Source organism: Vigna unguiculata, chromosome 1 (assembly GCF_004118075.2).
Source record: "Vigna unguiculata cultivar IT97K-499-35 chromosome 1, ASM411807v1, whole genome shotgun sequence".
In the NCBI taxonomy this organism is placed as follows: domain Eukaryota; kingdom Viridiplantae; phylum Streptophyta; class Magnoliopsida; order Fabales; family Fabaceae; genus Vigna; species Vigna unguiculata.
In genome coordinates this window covers 40,265,217-40,280,741 of record NC_040279.1, presented here as the reverse complement: position 1 = coordinate 40,280,741, position 15,525 = coordinate 40,265,217, and the positions used below count along the sequence as shown (strand labels likewise).

Sequence of the window (15,525 nt, the reverse complement as noted above, 5' to 3'; positions counted from 1 at the left end):
TGTGGCTGGAAGTAACATGCGAAGGTATAGAAGAAACACAAAGCAAACATTTTGATGAATACTTACAAAAAGTATGAAATATCCTAGGAAGGAACGAGAAGTTAGGCGTCAAATTCAACATCTCTTATCTTCTCTTTCTAATACTTCTTAATCCTGGTAACTTCATTTTAAACATATATTTTTGTAGTGAATATATTATATTAATTTTGATTAGATTATAAGTAAACTTTTCCTTTTGTTAATAACACAACAATTTATTTTCGAAACTAAATATTATTTAAAGAAAAAAGGAAAATTTCATTAAACATATTTTATAACTTTATTTTTATATATCATCATTTCACAAGAGTCATAATTAAGATGACAAGTCGTCAAATCGGATATGGATAGAGTTTATTTGTCATTTGACCCACAACAAAAAATTTTATTTGTTATTTGTCGTGTTATCTGTTAGATATCCATCTAAAAAACATTTGCAAGTCCTTTAAAACGTGTGAGTATTCATAAATAATGGTCGATATTTTAAAAAAGAATAATTTATAGATTTCTAAAATTAAATGTAAAATAAAATTACAAAAATAAAATAAAATATTAAGTTAATTAAATTTAACCTAATAAAATATAAATTAAATTTTATTTTTATTTTTTACAAATAATTAATATATGAGAATACAAATAGTATGATATTCACACTTAATAAATTTATGAACAGAGATTAATTAATTTGTTACTCATTATTCCACGTGTACCGATTAAAGTATTAACTTATTATTCTTAACAGATTTTATGAGATGGTACATGTAACTTTATCATCTATAGACATAATCATAATTATACATATAGACATATTTTTCTAGTTAAAAAACAAATTTATCAACATATTCATATGAGTAAACATAACAATGACGGTGAAAGTGATAATGGTAGAAATCATCATAGATATTGTGGCTGAATTATAATAAAGGAATGTCGATATTTGTTGTCATTTGTTCTGGAAGAGTTATTGTATTATTTTGGGTATCCAAATTTCATTATATACTTAAAAATATAACTTGTATTAAGGTAAAAGGAAAAGATGTTCAATGTATATAAAAATCATCTATCTATGTGTGCTAATATATATATATATATATATATATATATATATATATATATATATATATATATATATATATATATATATATATATATATATATATATATATATATATATTAGAGTATTTGTTTAGGTGTTTGTTTATTCATGCATATATTATTTACTTTTTAATCATTACAAAATTTAGTTTAGTATTTATCATTGCGTGGGTATGCGTGGGTATGCATGGTTATGCAGTGTGCATGTGTCGGTTATTTATTTTAATCTTTAAAAAAGTTTGTTATATGTATTTAGTATTTTTAATATTTAGTATATAATATTAGTTTTTAATCTTGAAATGTTTAACTTAACTTTTTATTTTTTTAAGTAAGAAACCATCATTTATACTTCTAATATTATTCGACGAAAATCACAATCGGAAGAAGAAATAAATGCAATATATATATATATATATATATATATATATATATATATATATTAATTATTTATAATAAATCTTATAATGTTAATTTTATTTAATTTTATTGAGTTTTTCTTTCTATTTTTTTATGGTTAAGTGGACGTGCGGACGTGTTATTCCTTTATTAAATTTTTTAATAAAGTAGTTGTGTTCAATTTCAATGTTTGTTGTTTATTTTTAATCTTTAAAAACATGAGTTGTGCATATGTTTTGGAATAATATGTATTTGCACGTGTTGTTCTTTTTATTTTTAGGTTGCACATGTGTGTCTATTATTCATTTGTGCTTACTGTGTTATTACTTTTTTTAAGTTTTGGAAAAGTTAGCTTAGAATATACTAAAAGATATTTAAAAAAATAATGTTTTTATTTTATTTTTTTTATCTTTTTAGAGACAAGTTAACAAAGTTGCAAATTTGTTTAATGAGGGATACTAATAGTTGAATAAGCCAGAGTATTTCCACAGGTTAAGATCAACCAATATTTTAATTAATCATCACAATATTACACAATAATACAAACATAATTAATTTAATCACGTAAATAAAAAATAAACTAAAATTAAATAAAATATAAGTTTCAAATAAAACTGTTAGACGTTACTATAAATTTTGTCATCGTAACTATACTTAGAAAAAAAAAGCAAAATATAAGTTCATATAATAATAAAAGTATATAATAAAAAATATAATTAGATAATCATATGGACAAGATATGATAATTGTATTACCTCATATTTAGATATAATAGTGTATTCTCTTTATCTCACGTGTAATAAACATGCAAAAATAAATAAGCATACTACCTAAACTCTTAAAAAGTGGAAACACCACATGTAACTAGAGTTAATCTCAAATAAAAATAATAATAATAATAATAATAATAATAATAATAATAACATTAATTTTAGTTTCTATTAATTTAATTTTTAATTAAATAATATGTTGTGAATGGACCTGTAAGTTTGTGTTATGCAAGTTGATGCTTGTTAGGTGTTTTTAGATTTTAAGAAAATTAGTTTTGTTTGTGTTTATTTTTAGAAAGTTGGTCCTAAGTGTGTATGCTATTCACCTTTTAGTCTTTAGAAAAAAGTATTTAAAATATGATATAAACATTGGTGGACCAATGAAGGGACAGGGGAGTCGTGGCCCCAAAATTTTTTTTGAAAATTTTTTACTGTTATATGAAAATTGTTTTATTTTTTATTTTTTTAATTATGTATAAGAAATTTGATTTTTTGGAATTTTTTAAATAATAAAAATATATATTAAGAATTGATAAAAATTAAAATAGGTATCTTTTTATTTATTTTATAAAATATAACATTTAATGTTAATAAATAATAAAGCATAAATTAAATTTAATAAATAATAAACAAATTTATTAAGATATTTTTTATTTTTTCTCTCATTATTTTTTGAGTTTCTCACATATTATACCCACTTTAGACTTTTATTTGTTTTGTTTTCTTTTGTTTACGAAGAAAAAAAAACTTGAACACAAATTCATTATTTTGTGCTCTGTTTTTGTATGCTTTATTCTATTAATGAAGAAAAAAGTTTTTTTTTTCTCAATTGATAGTGAAATATTAGTTTAATAATTAATATTATTTTTTATCTTACGAGCATTTGGTATATTCATTTTTATAAATATAGAAGAAAAAGCAATGCACTAAGTGTTTTTTAATAACTGGTTTTTAATTGTGACTTGATTATCATATATTTTTTTTATTAATTACGTATCGCAATTTTTATTTAGATTATGATAAATTATCTTTTAGTATTTTTTTAAAAACATAAGTATATTGATGAAGAAATAAAAGAATAAATAAATTATTTAAAAGTGATAAAATGGAAGCTACCATGAGGAAGAAAATAGACAAAATCAAATCTTTGACAAAAATAGGAAGTCAATTACATCTACTTGATTGATTTTTTAATCCGTCTCGTCTTATTTTAACTCTTCTTGTTTCTACAACTATATCAGAAAGATAATTTTCTACAGTAAAAATTATCAAAATAAGATTGCAAAATAAAACGGAAGATGAATTTTTTTGCTGACGATATGATTATTTATATTAAAAACAAAATATAACTAAAAATTTTAATATTGATTCAATTATTATTGAGTTCAATAATCTTACACATCCATAATTAAATATATAAATTTTAAGTGTATTTTGGCACCCCCATAAATATTGAGCAAGTTCTGCCACTGGATATAAATATAAAAAAGATGATATCTTTAATTTTTTTTAAGATTCATTATATCATATAAAACTTTGAAAAAAATAGTTTAAGAATGTTAATATATATATATATATATATATATATATATATATATATATATATATATATTTGAAATACAAGACTTTAATTTTTTGTCGGGTAAAGAAGTCATAAATATTTTTTGAAAAATCTTGTAAGCTCATCCAGGGTATAAAATAAATTAGATACAGTACTATGTAACTATTCGTATAAAATAAATATCATTAATTAAACATTTATACATGAAATGTTTATTTCATAAAAAAAAGAAAAATATAAAAGACGACTGTATAGTTATATGTGAAATAATATGAATTCATGTTATTCATTTGAGTGATTTTCTAATTATGTAGAATTAAGAAAAATTGCACAAAATATTAAATTTCAAAATTTGTTGATCGCAAAAAAATTTATAATTTATCAATAAAATAGTCAAAGGTTCTAGAAGGTAGGGTTTTTGTGAATATATCAGGTATTTCAGCTTAATTTTAACATGAATGGGAGACAATAATTTTTTTTTAACAAGTTCACCAATTAAATGACAATTAATATCTATATGTTTCAATCTTTAATAATGAAAGAAATTATAAATAAAGTGTACATGAAATTTGTTATCAGAAAAGAACATAGTAATGTTAATTGAAACTTCAAAACTTCAAAATATTTGAATAATTATTATAATCAAACTACTTAATTAGTCACTAAAGATAAGCATGATATTTTTATTACTGAAGTTTGAACATGGTATATTGTTTGACAAACTTCCATGAAATTAAGAAATCATCAAGAAAAACATAAATCCAATTGTTTTGTAGTATCAAAACAACTATGTTAATCTCCGCAACATATGTTAAAAAGTAAAAGAATTTATTTGTCGAACAAAAAAAACAATGACCGAGTCAACTTAAAATATTATAATAGGTGATGGACTACAACTAAAGATGTCTGGTTAATAAATTTGGCATATAACGACTCAACTTGTTAATTAAAAAAAGTAACCTACAACAATATATATATATATAGAATACTTTTTTTTTATTCACATTCCAATATTTTTATTTTATTTTTAATTATTATTTTCAAAATCTCTTTTGTCTTTAACATATGTTCAAATTTTATTTTGGTATATATATATATATATGTTTCGGATGTAGGGCTAAACACCTACTAAGAACTACTTCAATTTTACTTCTTTCTCATCTGAGTCTCCTCTCTTCACAATCTACGATAACTTCCTCACCAAGAAATCTTCCTCCTCGCTTGATCGGTTGAACGGACGATCGGGGTACCTGTCTAAAAGGCTCTGATGCTTAAGTCAGTTAATTGACCGATCGGTGTATAGGTATAACTGTAGTAATAAATGCGAATTAAAGATCCTTACCAACCTTTAATCACAGCCCAATGATCATGTGATTAGGACTCTTTAATCACAGCCCAATGATCCTTTAATTAAAGTTACTGACTTGTTTAATGTTAATTAATCTAGTTGACTGGCCTCGTCTGACTGATCGACCGGTGGCCGTTTGACAAGGCTGGTTATCTTCTGAGTTTAACAACCTTAAGTGAATAATTAATCTATATGGTCGATCGACTAATGATCATACATAAGGCACTACGCTAATCACCTATGAGACTGATCGACCGATGGATCTCCATGGATTAATGCGTGATCGACCTGGGGACCGATAGACCGATGGTCCTTTACGAGGTAACGCGTGATTCGTCTGTGGGACCGATCGACCGATGGTCCCTTACAAGGTAACGCGTGATTCATATGTAGGGCCGATTGACCGATGGTCCCTTGTGAGGTAATGTGTTGATTCATCTGTGGGACTGATCGACCAATGGTCCCTTTTGGGGTAGCGTGTGATTCATCTATGGGACCGATCGACCGATGGTCCCTTTTGGGGTAGCGTGTGATTCATCTGTGGGACCGATCGACCGATGGTCCTGTTTCATAGGCAAGTCCTCCCAGCCTTGTTCGATGGACCGGAGAACTGTGCGTTGCCGATGGTCCGATGGGACATACAATACAATATATATATATATATATATATATTATTTTTCAAATTTTATATTTAAAATTTATTTTAATAATTAATTATATATTTTTTATTCATATTAACTTAAATTTTTCTGAAAATTAAGAAAATATAAACACATGCACGATACATAAATCTTTTAATTAATCTTCTAGGATTCTCAACAAAATCACCATCATTGAGACTAAAATATAACTTTTGTCATCATAAATATATTTACAATAAGTCCTTCAAATATCATCCTATAATATATCAAATAATAATTAAAACACCTTGTTGAATTAAATAAAAAATAATCTTCTAAATTTAGTAAAGCAAACAATTTAACAATTGGAAAATAAACACGAATTCGAATGCAATATATAAAGCTAAAAATCAAATACAATAAACATAGATAAATGTACTTTTACCTAAAGAAAAGACATGATCAAATATACTGAAACCCATATCCAACTTTTCTTTTACCGCCCCTATAAAGAATATATGTTGATTCAGTTATACCGGAGAGTTTTGTACCATAAAACATTTTCCATAAATGAAGTAACTAACCCCCGATTCAGTATTTAAAATACACGGCTTAGTAATAGAATGTATCTTTTATGGTGTGATGCATTAATTAGAAAACGTGGAGCCACATGCACTCATTAAATTTTATTCTTTTTGATACTATCTGATTGATGTAGGATGAACATAGCTTAAATATAAGATGTAAGATAGACAAGTATATTTTATTTAATTACAATTATTTTAATGAAATAATAAATAAAAAAACTTTAGGACAGACCGAACCCACTTTCTAATTAGATCGATAATTTTAGATATTTGAAATGGTATTTTTATAGGCATGTGTGATAATCGAAGCATAAAAATTTTTATAGGCTTTTATTGGTTATTGATCTGAGACAGAAAGATTTAAAAAATTTTAAAAATGTTACTATATATTTATAGACTTCGATTTTTCTATAATTAAGATTTATAAGACTATGTAAAAATACAATTATGCACTAGTGTTTACTTACTTCATTCTTAGACCAATTTAATTAAAAATATATATAAATTAAATATTAAAAAAAATTAAGTCTACGATGTTCATATATATATATATATAATTAATAATAATAATAATAATAATAATAATAATAATAACTCATAATGGACCGTTTCCTACATAGTTTTTCGCCTCACGTGGTGGTGGTGCCAGGGTGCTTATACCAAACCTTAACTTTTTGTTTCTATGCATAACATATCCATCACCATGCCAAACCAAACCTTCATCACCTTCTATTTCAAATTTCTCAAATAAAACTCTATTCAAAATTAATCCATAAAAATGTATTATTATATATCGTAAAAGATATCTAACATAGTTCTTCATATTTTCTTTATCTATTAATTTCTTTTTCCATTATCCTTTTTTCACACAATCGAAAACATAAAATGTTGTGAAAGGAGAATGACACGATATTTGAGGATGGTCTCGAAGAAAAGATCCAAGAGGTCCACACACAAAAAGAGTTTCAACACTTATTCCTACTTGCAAACAACAAAAACAATTCTAGTTGTAGTGGAAAAACAAAATCATTTTATTTGTCTTTCAATTGCTAAATTTATAATTAATCATCAGAATGTTTGCCATTTTAAAAAAGACCACCGACCCTCGTCTGAATGCATTAATGTTCAAGCATCACAATTATTAGTTTATTGGGTTAATTAATGTTACTAATCCACAACACTTTCATTACTTAATCGCATGCCACCTATACTTTACTATCAAACTGCACTCCCCTGTCTTAACTTCATAAAATACTAAAATACTTCACAGAACTTTCAACGCTTCAACTATGCAAATCAAAAATAATTGAGCAACAGTAAATGACTATAATTAATAAACCACTATTTCGATTCCACTTCATCATATTATCTTTTAAAGTTTTAAAAATTCAAATAAATTTATAAACTTTGGAGACAAACGCACTACCGTGTTCTTTCAATATATATTAATATTAACAGTTAATCTTTTTAATTTTGAACTAATTCAAATTCATAAGAGTGATTGTTTCACGTCAAAGTTTTGTTTCCACATCAAATACGAAATTATATATTTGAAGATGTTTTTAATAATAACTCTAAAAGGGTTATATAATAATTTAATAATAATCTTTAAAATATACTAATATTGTTTTAGTATGTAGCTTTACATCTACTTCAATATTATAAATTATTTAATAAAGAATGATACTGAACTTATATACTATAACCTAATTTACAAACGAGTCTCCAGCACTTTTAGAAGTTTATTTTAAATTGTCTTAACTCAAAGAATCACACAACTACACACTCTGAGCGATTAAAACAGTGAAAACCGATGTTTGTAGGGGACTAAACAAGGAAGAAAGAAGAGCAAAACTTTTGAATTCATGAAACCATATCATGTCCAAAAATGTTGTCTCTTGAGACAGCATCGTAAATTACATTGCTAGAAGAGGCATAGTTGAGAAACTGAGGGAGTTCATTCTGGAGAAGGTAAGATTTCTGATCTGGGTTTTCCATTTCTGGATTCGGCATCACTGGCTCCTGCTGCATCTGGATGCAGAGTATCTCTGCTTGAGCCACTGCAAGCTGCATTTGAAGCTCAGAAACCTGGTTCTGTAAATAGGATATGGCCCCAACACAACCATACACAGGGTCCCGAACTCTTGCATGTGCTTCGTACACCAAACTACTCACAGCATCTGCTCTCTGCTCAATAGGAAGTTCCTGAACCAATAACATACATTGTCAGAATCTCACTATGAATCTAATTCCACTTCAAAAGCTAATACATACACTATTTTGATTATATCGCATGTGGGTATGATATTTTCAAACTATACAAGAAGAAAAAAACTAACTTGAACCAAAAAGTTATCAAACCCAAGAAGCTAAAATGAAATATAAATATCTGTGTGAGATACCTGCAGCATTTTGCTAACATTGCTAGCGCCAAAAACCTTGTGAACTAAGGCGAACTTTTGAGGGTCATTGGAAGGGAAATAAGGAGCAAAGATGCATTCTTTGGTACATCTGCGTCTCAGAAGCTTGCATGAAGCACATGGAGAATTCCCAGCCATTTTGGTTAGAGGATAAAAAGGGTAGCTGCAAAATTTCTTGTTTGGTTTGGGAGTAAAAGCTTAAAAGCATAATAAAGCAGAAGAAAAGAAAGTGAGGAACACAAAGAAACTGAGCTTGACGGAATGAAAGAGGGGGTGGGTGTATTTATAATGGCCAACACCGTTTGAGGCCAGTCCCTAGCTTTTTGTGCAACAGTATGAGTATCACTTTCAAGTATCAACTCCTAAAGATTTCTGATTTTTTTATCAGATAAACTAATGGGTTGGCTTATTTAATTTCCTGAGGCAAGGTCATGTGTGATTTTCTTCATTCTTTCTCAGCTTCATTGTGCATTGCACTTATATTTGTGATGTGGGCAATTTGGAAAAAAAAAGGTACTTTGGGGATGTTTTTTCACAGAGCACCAAGTGGTATACAAGTGGACAATTTGATTAAGAGGTACATATTATATGGTGATTGGTAAATAGGTTTGTCAAGAGAAATTCTGCATCAGACACAGTCACACAGTGTCACAAGTTGGTTACTGCAGAATTTCAAAAGGGTCCAAAAAGGGCTTCAGTGTCCAGATCGTTCTGAAACAAAAGGTGATGACATAGGCTTTAACTGTACTCTTACCATACTTTTCTTTAAGCCTTTTAATAATTCTGTACTTCTTAAAATATACGTGTGCTTTGTTTTTGGTCTCTGTTTTTCTCTTGGTTCTTGTCTCTGCTAAACTTTCTTTTAATCATCATATATCATCACTTGATTTACTTAGATTTATCAGTTGTTTGGAAGTCTCTTGTCGACTCAAGATAAACTAATTTTATAATACTGAAAATAAACTAATTTTATAATATATAAAGGAGGTATCACCTTATAAATCAGTTTTAAAGTGTTGAATTAGGTTTAAAATTCACTTCTAACATAATTTTATTTTTAGAAACAAGATAATAATAAAAAAAATAAAAGAAAGAAAAATAAACACAAAAAAATCTAACGTGATTCGACGTATAATGTATATGTCTTGTTCTAACATTCATCTCATATCGGACTATCTAACAAACCATCCAGAGGTATTGAAAAGGTAATAAAATTAATGCATATTGTAAAAACTTATAGGACTTGATTGAAAATGGGACTGAGATTTGTTTTACCCAAAAACATCATTTCACTGAATGAAAAACAAAAAAATCGAAGTTTATTTCTTTATATCGTTCGTAGAATTGGACTTCGAATGTTGGTCGCAAATAAGGTGACCAAGAGATTATCGTGATGGCATTGAATCCATTTTTAACAATTTCAAGAACAATGAAACAGCTGCATGATTTATTTTATATATTTTTTTTGACACTGGAAAATTGAAACAAATGTTGAAATTGTTAAGCCCCATGCGAGATTATAGATATTATGAGAAGAGAGTTAAGGAACTCTATCGATAGTTGAACGAGTGGAAACGGCGGAAAGGAAAATAATTGCGAGAAGTCAACTCTATTAATTTTTTAAAACTATATTTAATTTCACTTAAGATATTTATAATTTTAGAAAAAGGTTGTTAATACAATCTTGCTTCTTTCTTTTCTTTGAAAATGGAATCATTACTCGGACAATCACACACTATTTTTAACGATGCAAAATTTTCTGTCTCTTCCATTACGTGCAAAGTTTTCTTGAGGTTTTTCTTCTCCTCACATTAGTCCTTTTCTCTTTAGGATTTTCATTTTAATTACTTGAATGTATCTCTATTAGAGCTATCAAAACGGATAACTTTACTCATCACGGATTAACAGGTTAAACAAGTTAGCTTACAGATTCACTTAATTAAAATATATATATATATATATATATATTATTTTATTTTAAGTCAAAACTAAATTATAATTCTAATTAAAATCTAAATAAACTTTAATACAATCCAAATACAAACCAAAATAAAAAAAATACAAATTATTTATGTGTTGGTTAAAAAAAAAACCTAACATGACCCAAATGTAAAGCCTAACTTAATAAAAAATACTTGTGTAACCCTTCTATCTGCGGGTTGATAGTCAATCCGGCTCATCACGGGTTCAACTTGGATGAGCCGGGTTCTAAATGAACCGAGTCAAAAATTAACTCGTATTGAAATTTGTAAAAAAATTTCAACCCAACCCAACCGAACCCGTGGTGAGCCGGGTTGGCTCGCAGGTTCCAACCCATTTTGACAGCTCTACTCTCTAAGGTATTTCTATTAATTACTCATTTAAATTTAGTTCAACCAGCTTTCCTATCTGAAAAAACTATTTTTTATATATAATTTAGTTTACTACAATTTTTTTTTTAGTATGAAGGTGCATTATTCTCACTCCACAATGATAAAATATATATGAAACTATTTTGTCAGAGGCTGCAGATATAATAGATGACGTTGAGAAGAAGCACCTTTTGGAGATACTGATTCGAATGCGACATATGAGGCTCAATCATCATCACCACAATAATCTATCATAAGGTTCTCCCATAGTAGCAGCTTTTGGGACATGCATGATTTCCCTCCAGGTCCTTCGTTTTTTGTCTTTTTTTCAAAATTTAAATTTTAGTTATTTTGACCGTTAATCTAATTAATGATTCACCTTGAACTGGTCAGTTAAAATTGTAAAATAAAGAGAGATTAATTATACTTAATTAGAATTAAAACATAGAAATTCATGTGAAAGCACAAAATCTATGGGCACTAATATGTTGAAGTTGAAGCCCCAAGAAATGGAAGAGAAAACAAAATGATGTTATATATCGCCGGCGCCGCCAAAGGTTATGGTGGTTGTTTGACGCTTATTTAGTTAGCATGTTGTTTTTATTGATTAGTTAAGTAAGAGTTAGAAGAGTAGGGTTTATGAGAAGCAGGTGAATACGAAGAAATTCATGAAGCTAAACGTGGATGTTTGTTGGACATACAAACATTCACGTGAATCCACGTTAATATTAATTTCTCTTTCTCTACTTCTGTGCATACTTTGACTCTTTTCAATAAACGCCTTCTGCACACAACACAACAACATAACACTTCTATATCACAAACTAAACATGATTTTATGATACTATACCACTTCCTCTTTTTTTACCTATGTATTTTAAAGTTATTATTTCATAACAATCATACATATACCATTTTTTTATTTAATATTACTAAAATCGTCTTTTTATTTTAATAAATACGTAGGGTAGTCCTCGCCCATGGTTTAGCATGATTAGTGAACGGTTTTGGTTTACTTGGTTTTCTTGGGTAAGACCAATTTTTATAGGTTCATCTTATATCTTTCTTATCAAGGAAAATTCTACCCAATACCAAACACATACATCACAATCTCATCATCCAATACATAATATTTTTTTCACAACTTGAAACGTAGACAAGACTAATCTCGTGAGCTATGATTTTATAGTCATCGACTTTGGCTTCTTTATATATATATATATATATATATATATATATATATATATATATATATATATATATATATATATATATATTATTGTTTAGCTAATACAACATAATTAAAAAATGAAACATAAGTAATTCGTTTAGGAAATTAAGAAAATGGTTTATGAAAGAATTCTAAAATATCACAATTCGTTAAAACTTCTAGCAACGCACTTTCTTTTTAAATTACAATTTTGATCTCTAATTTGCTTTTCCATCACTATAGTAGATTTTGAAAAGTATACAATTGTATATAATCTCAATTTAATTCTATAAAATCGTATATGTAAATAAGATTTGTATTTATACATATATATATATATATATATATATATATATATAATAAATTTGTCTTATTTTACATCTTTTATATAGAGACATATATATCTTGAGATATGAAACAAAGTATTTACGAATAGATATCTTGAAATATGAAAGTAAGTATTTACGAATAGTTAGTAAAATATTTAATTGATTGTGATATTATTTTGAAAAATATATTTTATGCTTAATTCAATCATATGATATCATGTTAAAAATTAATTTTCACTTGAACAAATTTTGTAAAATTGAGTTGTGCTTTAATTTCATAAATTTATTTCTTTACACTATACATCATAGGGTTTTGGAATGTATGTTTTTTTATACTTTTTCGATCAAAATGTTTTTTTTTTAAATCTAAAAACACTAAAATTTAAAAAACAAAAATTAAACTAATATTACAATTTTATTGTTTTAAACTAAACCAGCTTTTCCCCATCTTTCACAAATAAGGTTTCAAAAGAGACTTTTATTAGTGCCCGACAAAGAATAAGGAAAAAGAAGAGAAATTAAGATGAAGAACATTGGTACGTAGAAATTAGGAAGTAAATACACCCCCTCTCACGGATATTACCATCTTTTTCACTATTGATTATCTTTTATTTATATTTAATTGCTTCTTTAAATATAATTAATTAATTCCATGCATGCATTTGTATTCATTAGGGCTGGCTAGCATAGGTGGCTCCTACTAATGGTGATTAAACTTCAGCGGACAACTTTAGAAGAGTCTTCATTCTCACTTTCTTTTTAATTCGTCACAAATGAATGTGTAAAATGATGGGACAAATTGTGGCCATTCGATTATTATATTCTCTATTTTGTATCAATAAGTTACCCATTCGAAGTTGTTCATACATATATATGTCATTTACCTAATCTCTTATAAATTCTTACCAATTTTCCATAAATAAAACTATCTTTTTCTATTTATTAACTTAAATCGAATTAGTAATTCAGTCAAACATGCTTTTTTCTTAATCCTTTGCCTAATTCTGCTTTTAATCTTTCAACATTTTATTTATTAATGTTGCTCTCTTAACCAATGTTTCAAAAATGTTTATATATATTAAATATTAATGTTGATAATGTTTGGTAATTTTTCATGTTACAACTTACGGATTATTGACACATTTGATTAAAGTCGCATATAATGAAAAAAACTTCAAATACATTTTTTTCTAATGTTATTATTTTTTTCAACTTTTTAACTATTTTTAACAGCTATCATAATATGATATATTTTTATGTATTTATCGTTGTTAGTTTTCAATTAAAAGCAAGTTTTTCGAAGTTTTTATACTTGATTATATGTGTTGATGCAAGTCATTCATATCTACTCTATGAAATGAAAAATAGAGTTTTTTAATCAACAAGCAAAATATATATATATATATATATATATATATATATATATATATATATATATATATATATATATATATATATATATATATATATATATATATATATATATATATATATATATATATATATATAAGGGCTCAGATAAAAAAATATACATATTCAAAGAGTCATAAGGTAGGTCGAGAACTTAATAAAAAATCATCAAATAGTTTAGGAACTACAGAGTAATTATTTAATCTAAATATTTTTTGGACAGTGTTTTTTTTTTTTCTTTTTCATATCATAGCTTGGATACTTTTTTTTTTTTACTAATACCTTTATTAATTTATAATTTTTGTAATCGATAACAAAAAATATGGTAAATGAGTAAGATAATTTTTTCTATGATTAAAACAAACGAACAACTCGTATCAATTAATTATCTGAAGAATAGATGGGACTTTCAGTAAGTAATTTTTAAAGACAATTTTTCAGTAAGTAATAGATGGGACTTTCTGCAAAATATTATATAAAATAGTTATTGAAAGGTTAGGATCCTCTGCAGGGATCCATTCCCTTCTTAGTTACACATTAATCAAATTTTCAAATTCTTGTAAATTATTTCAGTAGTAAGTAGTATACTTTATGTTGAACATTGTTTAAAAAAATTAATTTTATTGTTGCTTGAAATTAAAGCAAAGAAATCATGGGTAACTCCACCAAGCTATTAATAAGATTCCTGACATGTAATTAAGTTGTAGGGATTATTATAAATGAAGCTCATTTCAATGGAGATTACCATTGATATTTGTAAGAGTTGGAGTTGGTGTGGTAGAAAACCTAAGCTTTCATTGCATTAATTGCATCACATGATTCAAAGTTTCATCTTATAATAAAAATATATTCAAATTTATCTCCAGGCAATAGATGAGGATTAGTATCCGTGCTAGACATTATGATACTGTATGGTAATTCAAATTAAACTAAATTTCAGTTTATTATCCTAAAGTAAAATCCATTAAATAGGACTTCATTAATTTAATCTAGCAAACAACACTTTCAATGTACAATAATAAACTTAAAAGTTCAAACAGCCTCAACAGTTAAATATTAGTGTTAAAAGAAGAATCCTTAATGTAAGACACAAACATGAGTTTCAAGGCTTCTATCCTCTTATAGAGACAACAGTCCGAATAAGAAAAAAAATAGTCTTACATTATTGAGAAATTGAAAGTCAAAGATATTTTATAAGCAGTTTCGTGTCAAGGTGTTTTTGGGTTGAAGCAAAACTATTTTTTAAATTAAAAATAATTTAAAGAAAGTGAAAAGTTTTAGAACTTCAACCCCTCGAAAGGTGAGACCATGGACATGGAAGCTGAGACAGAAACTTGTCGTGAGGTTAATTACGAACGTTGAAGACAATAAAATATGAGTCTAGAAACA

The 15,525-nt window shown here is 26.5% G+C and overlaps 1 protein-coding gene across 1 annotated transcript; it reads right to left on the bottom strand.

Annotated features, from left to right (window-relative positions):
- Positions 1-8,158: 8,158 nt before the first annotated feature.
- On the bottom strand, positions 8,159-9,240 carry LOC114163114 (LOB domain-containing protein 12-like). Its single transcript, XM_028047206.1, has 2 exons — positions 8,819-9,240; positions 8,159-8,621 (listed from the first exon to the last, which is right to left on the bottom strand). The coding sequence occupies exons 1-2, from the start codon at positions 8,972-8,974 to the stop codon at positions 8,280-8,282; spliced, it is 498 nt and encodes a 165-aa protein (XP_027903007.1). The 5' UTR covers positions 8,975-9,240; the 3' UTR covers positions 8,159-8,279.
- Between the last annotated feature and the right edge of the window lie 6,285 nt (positions 9,241-15,525).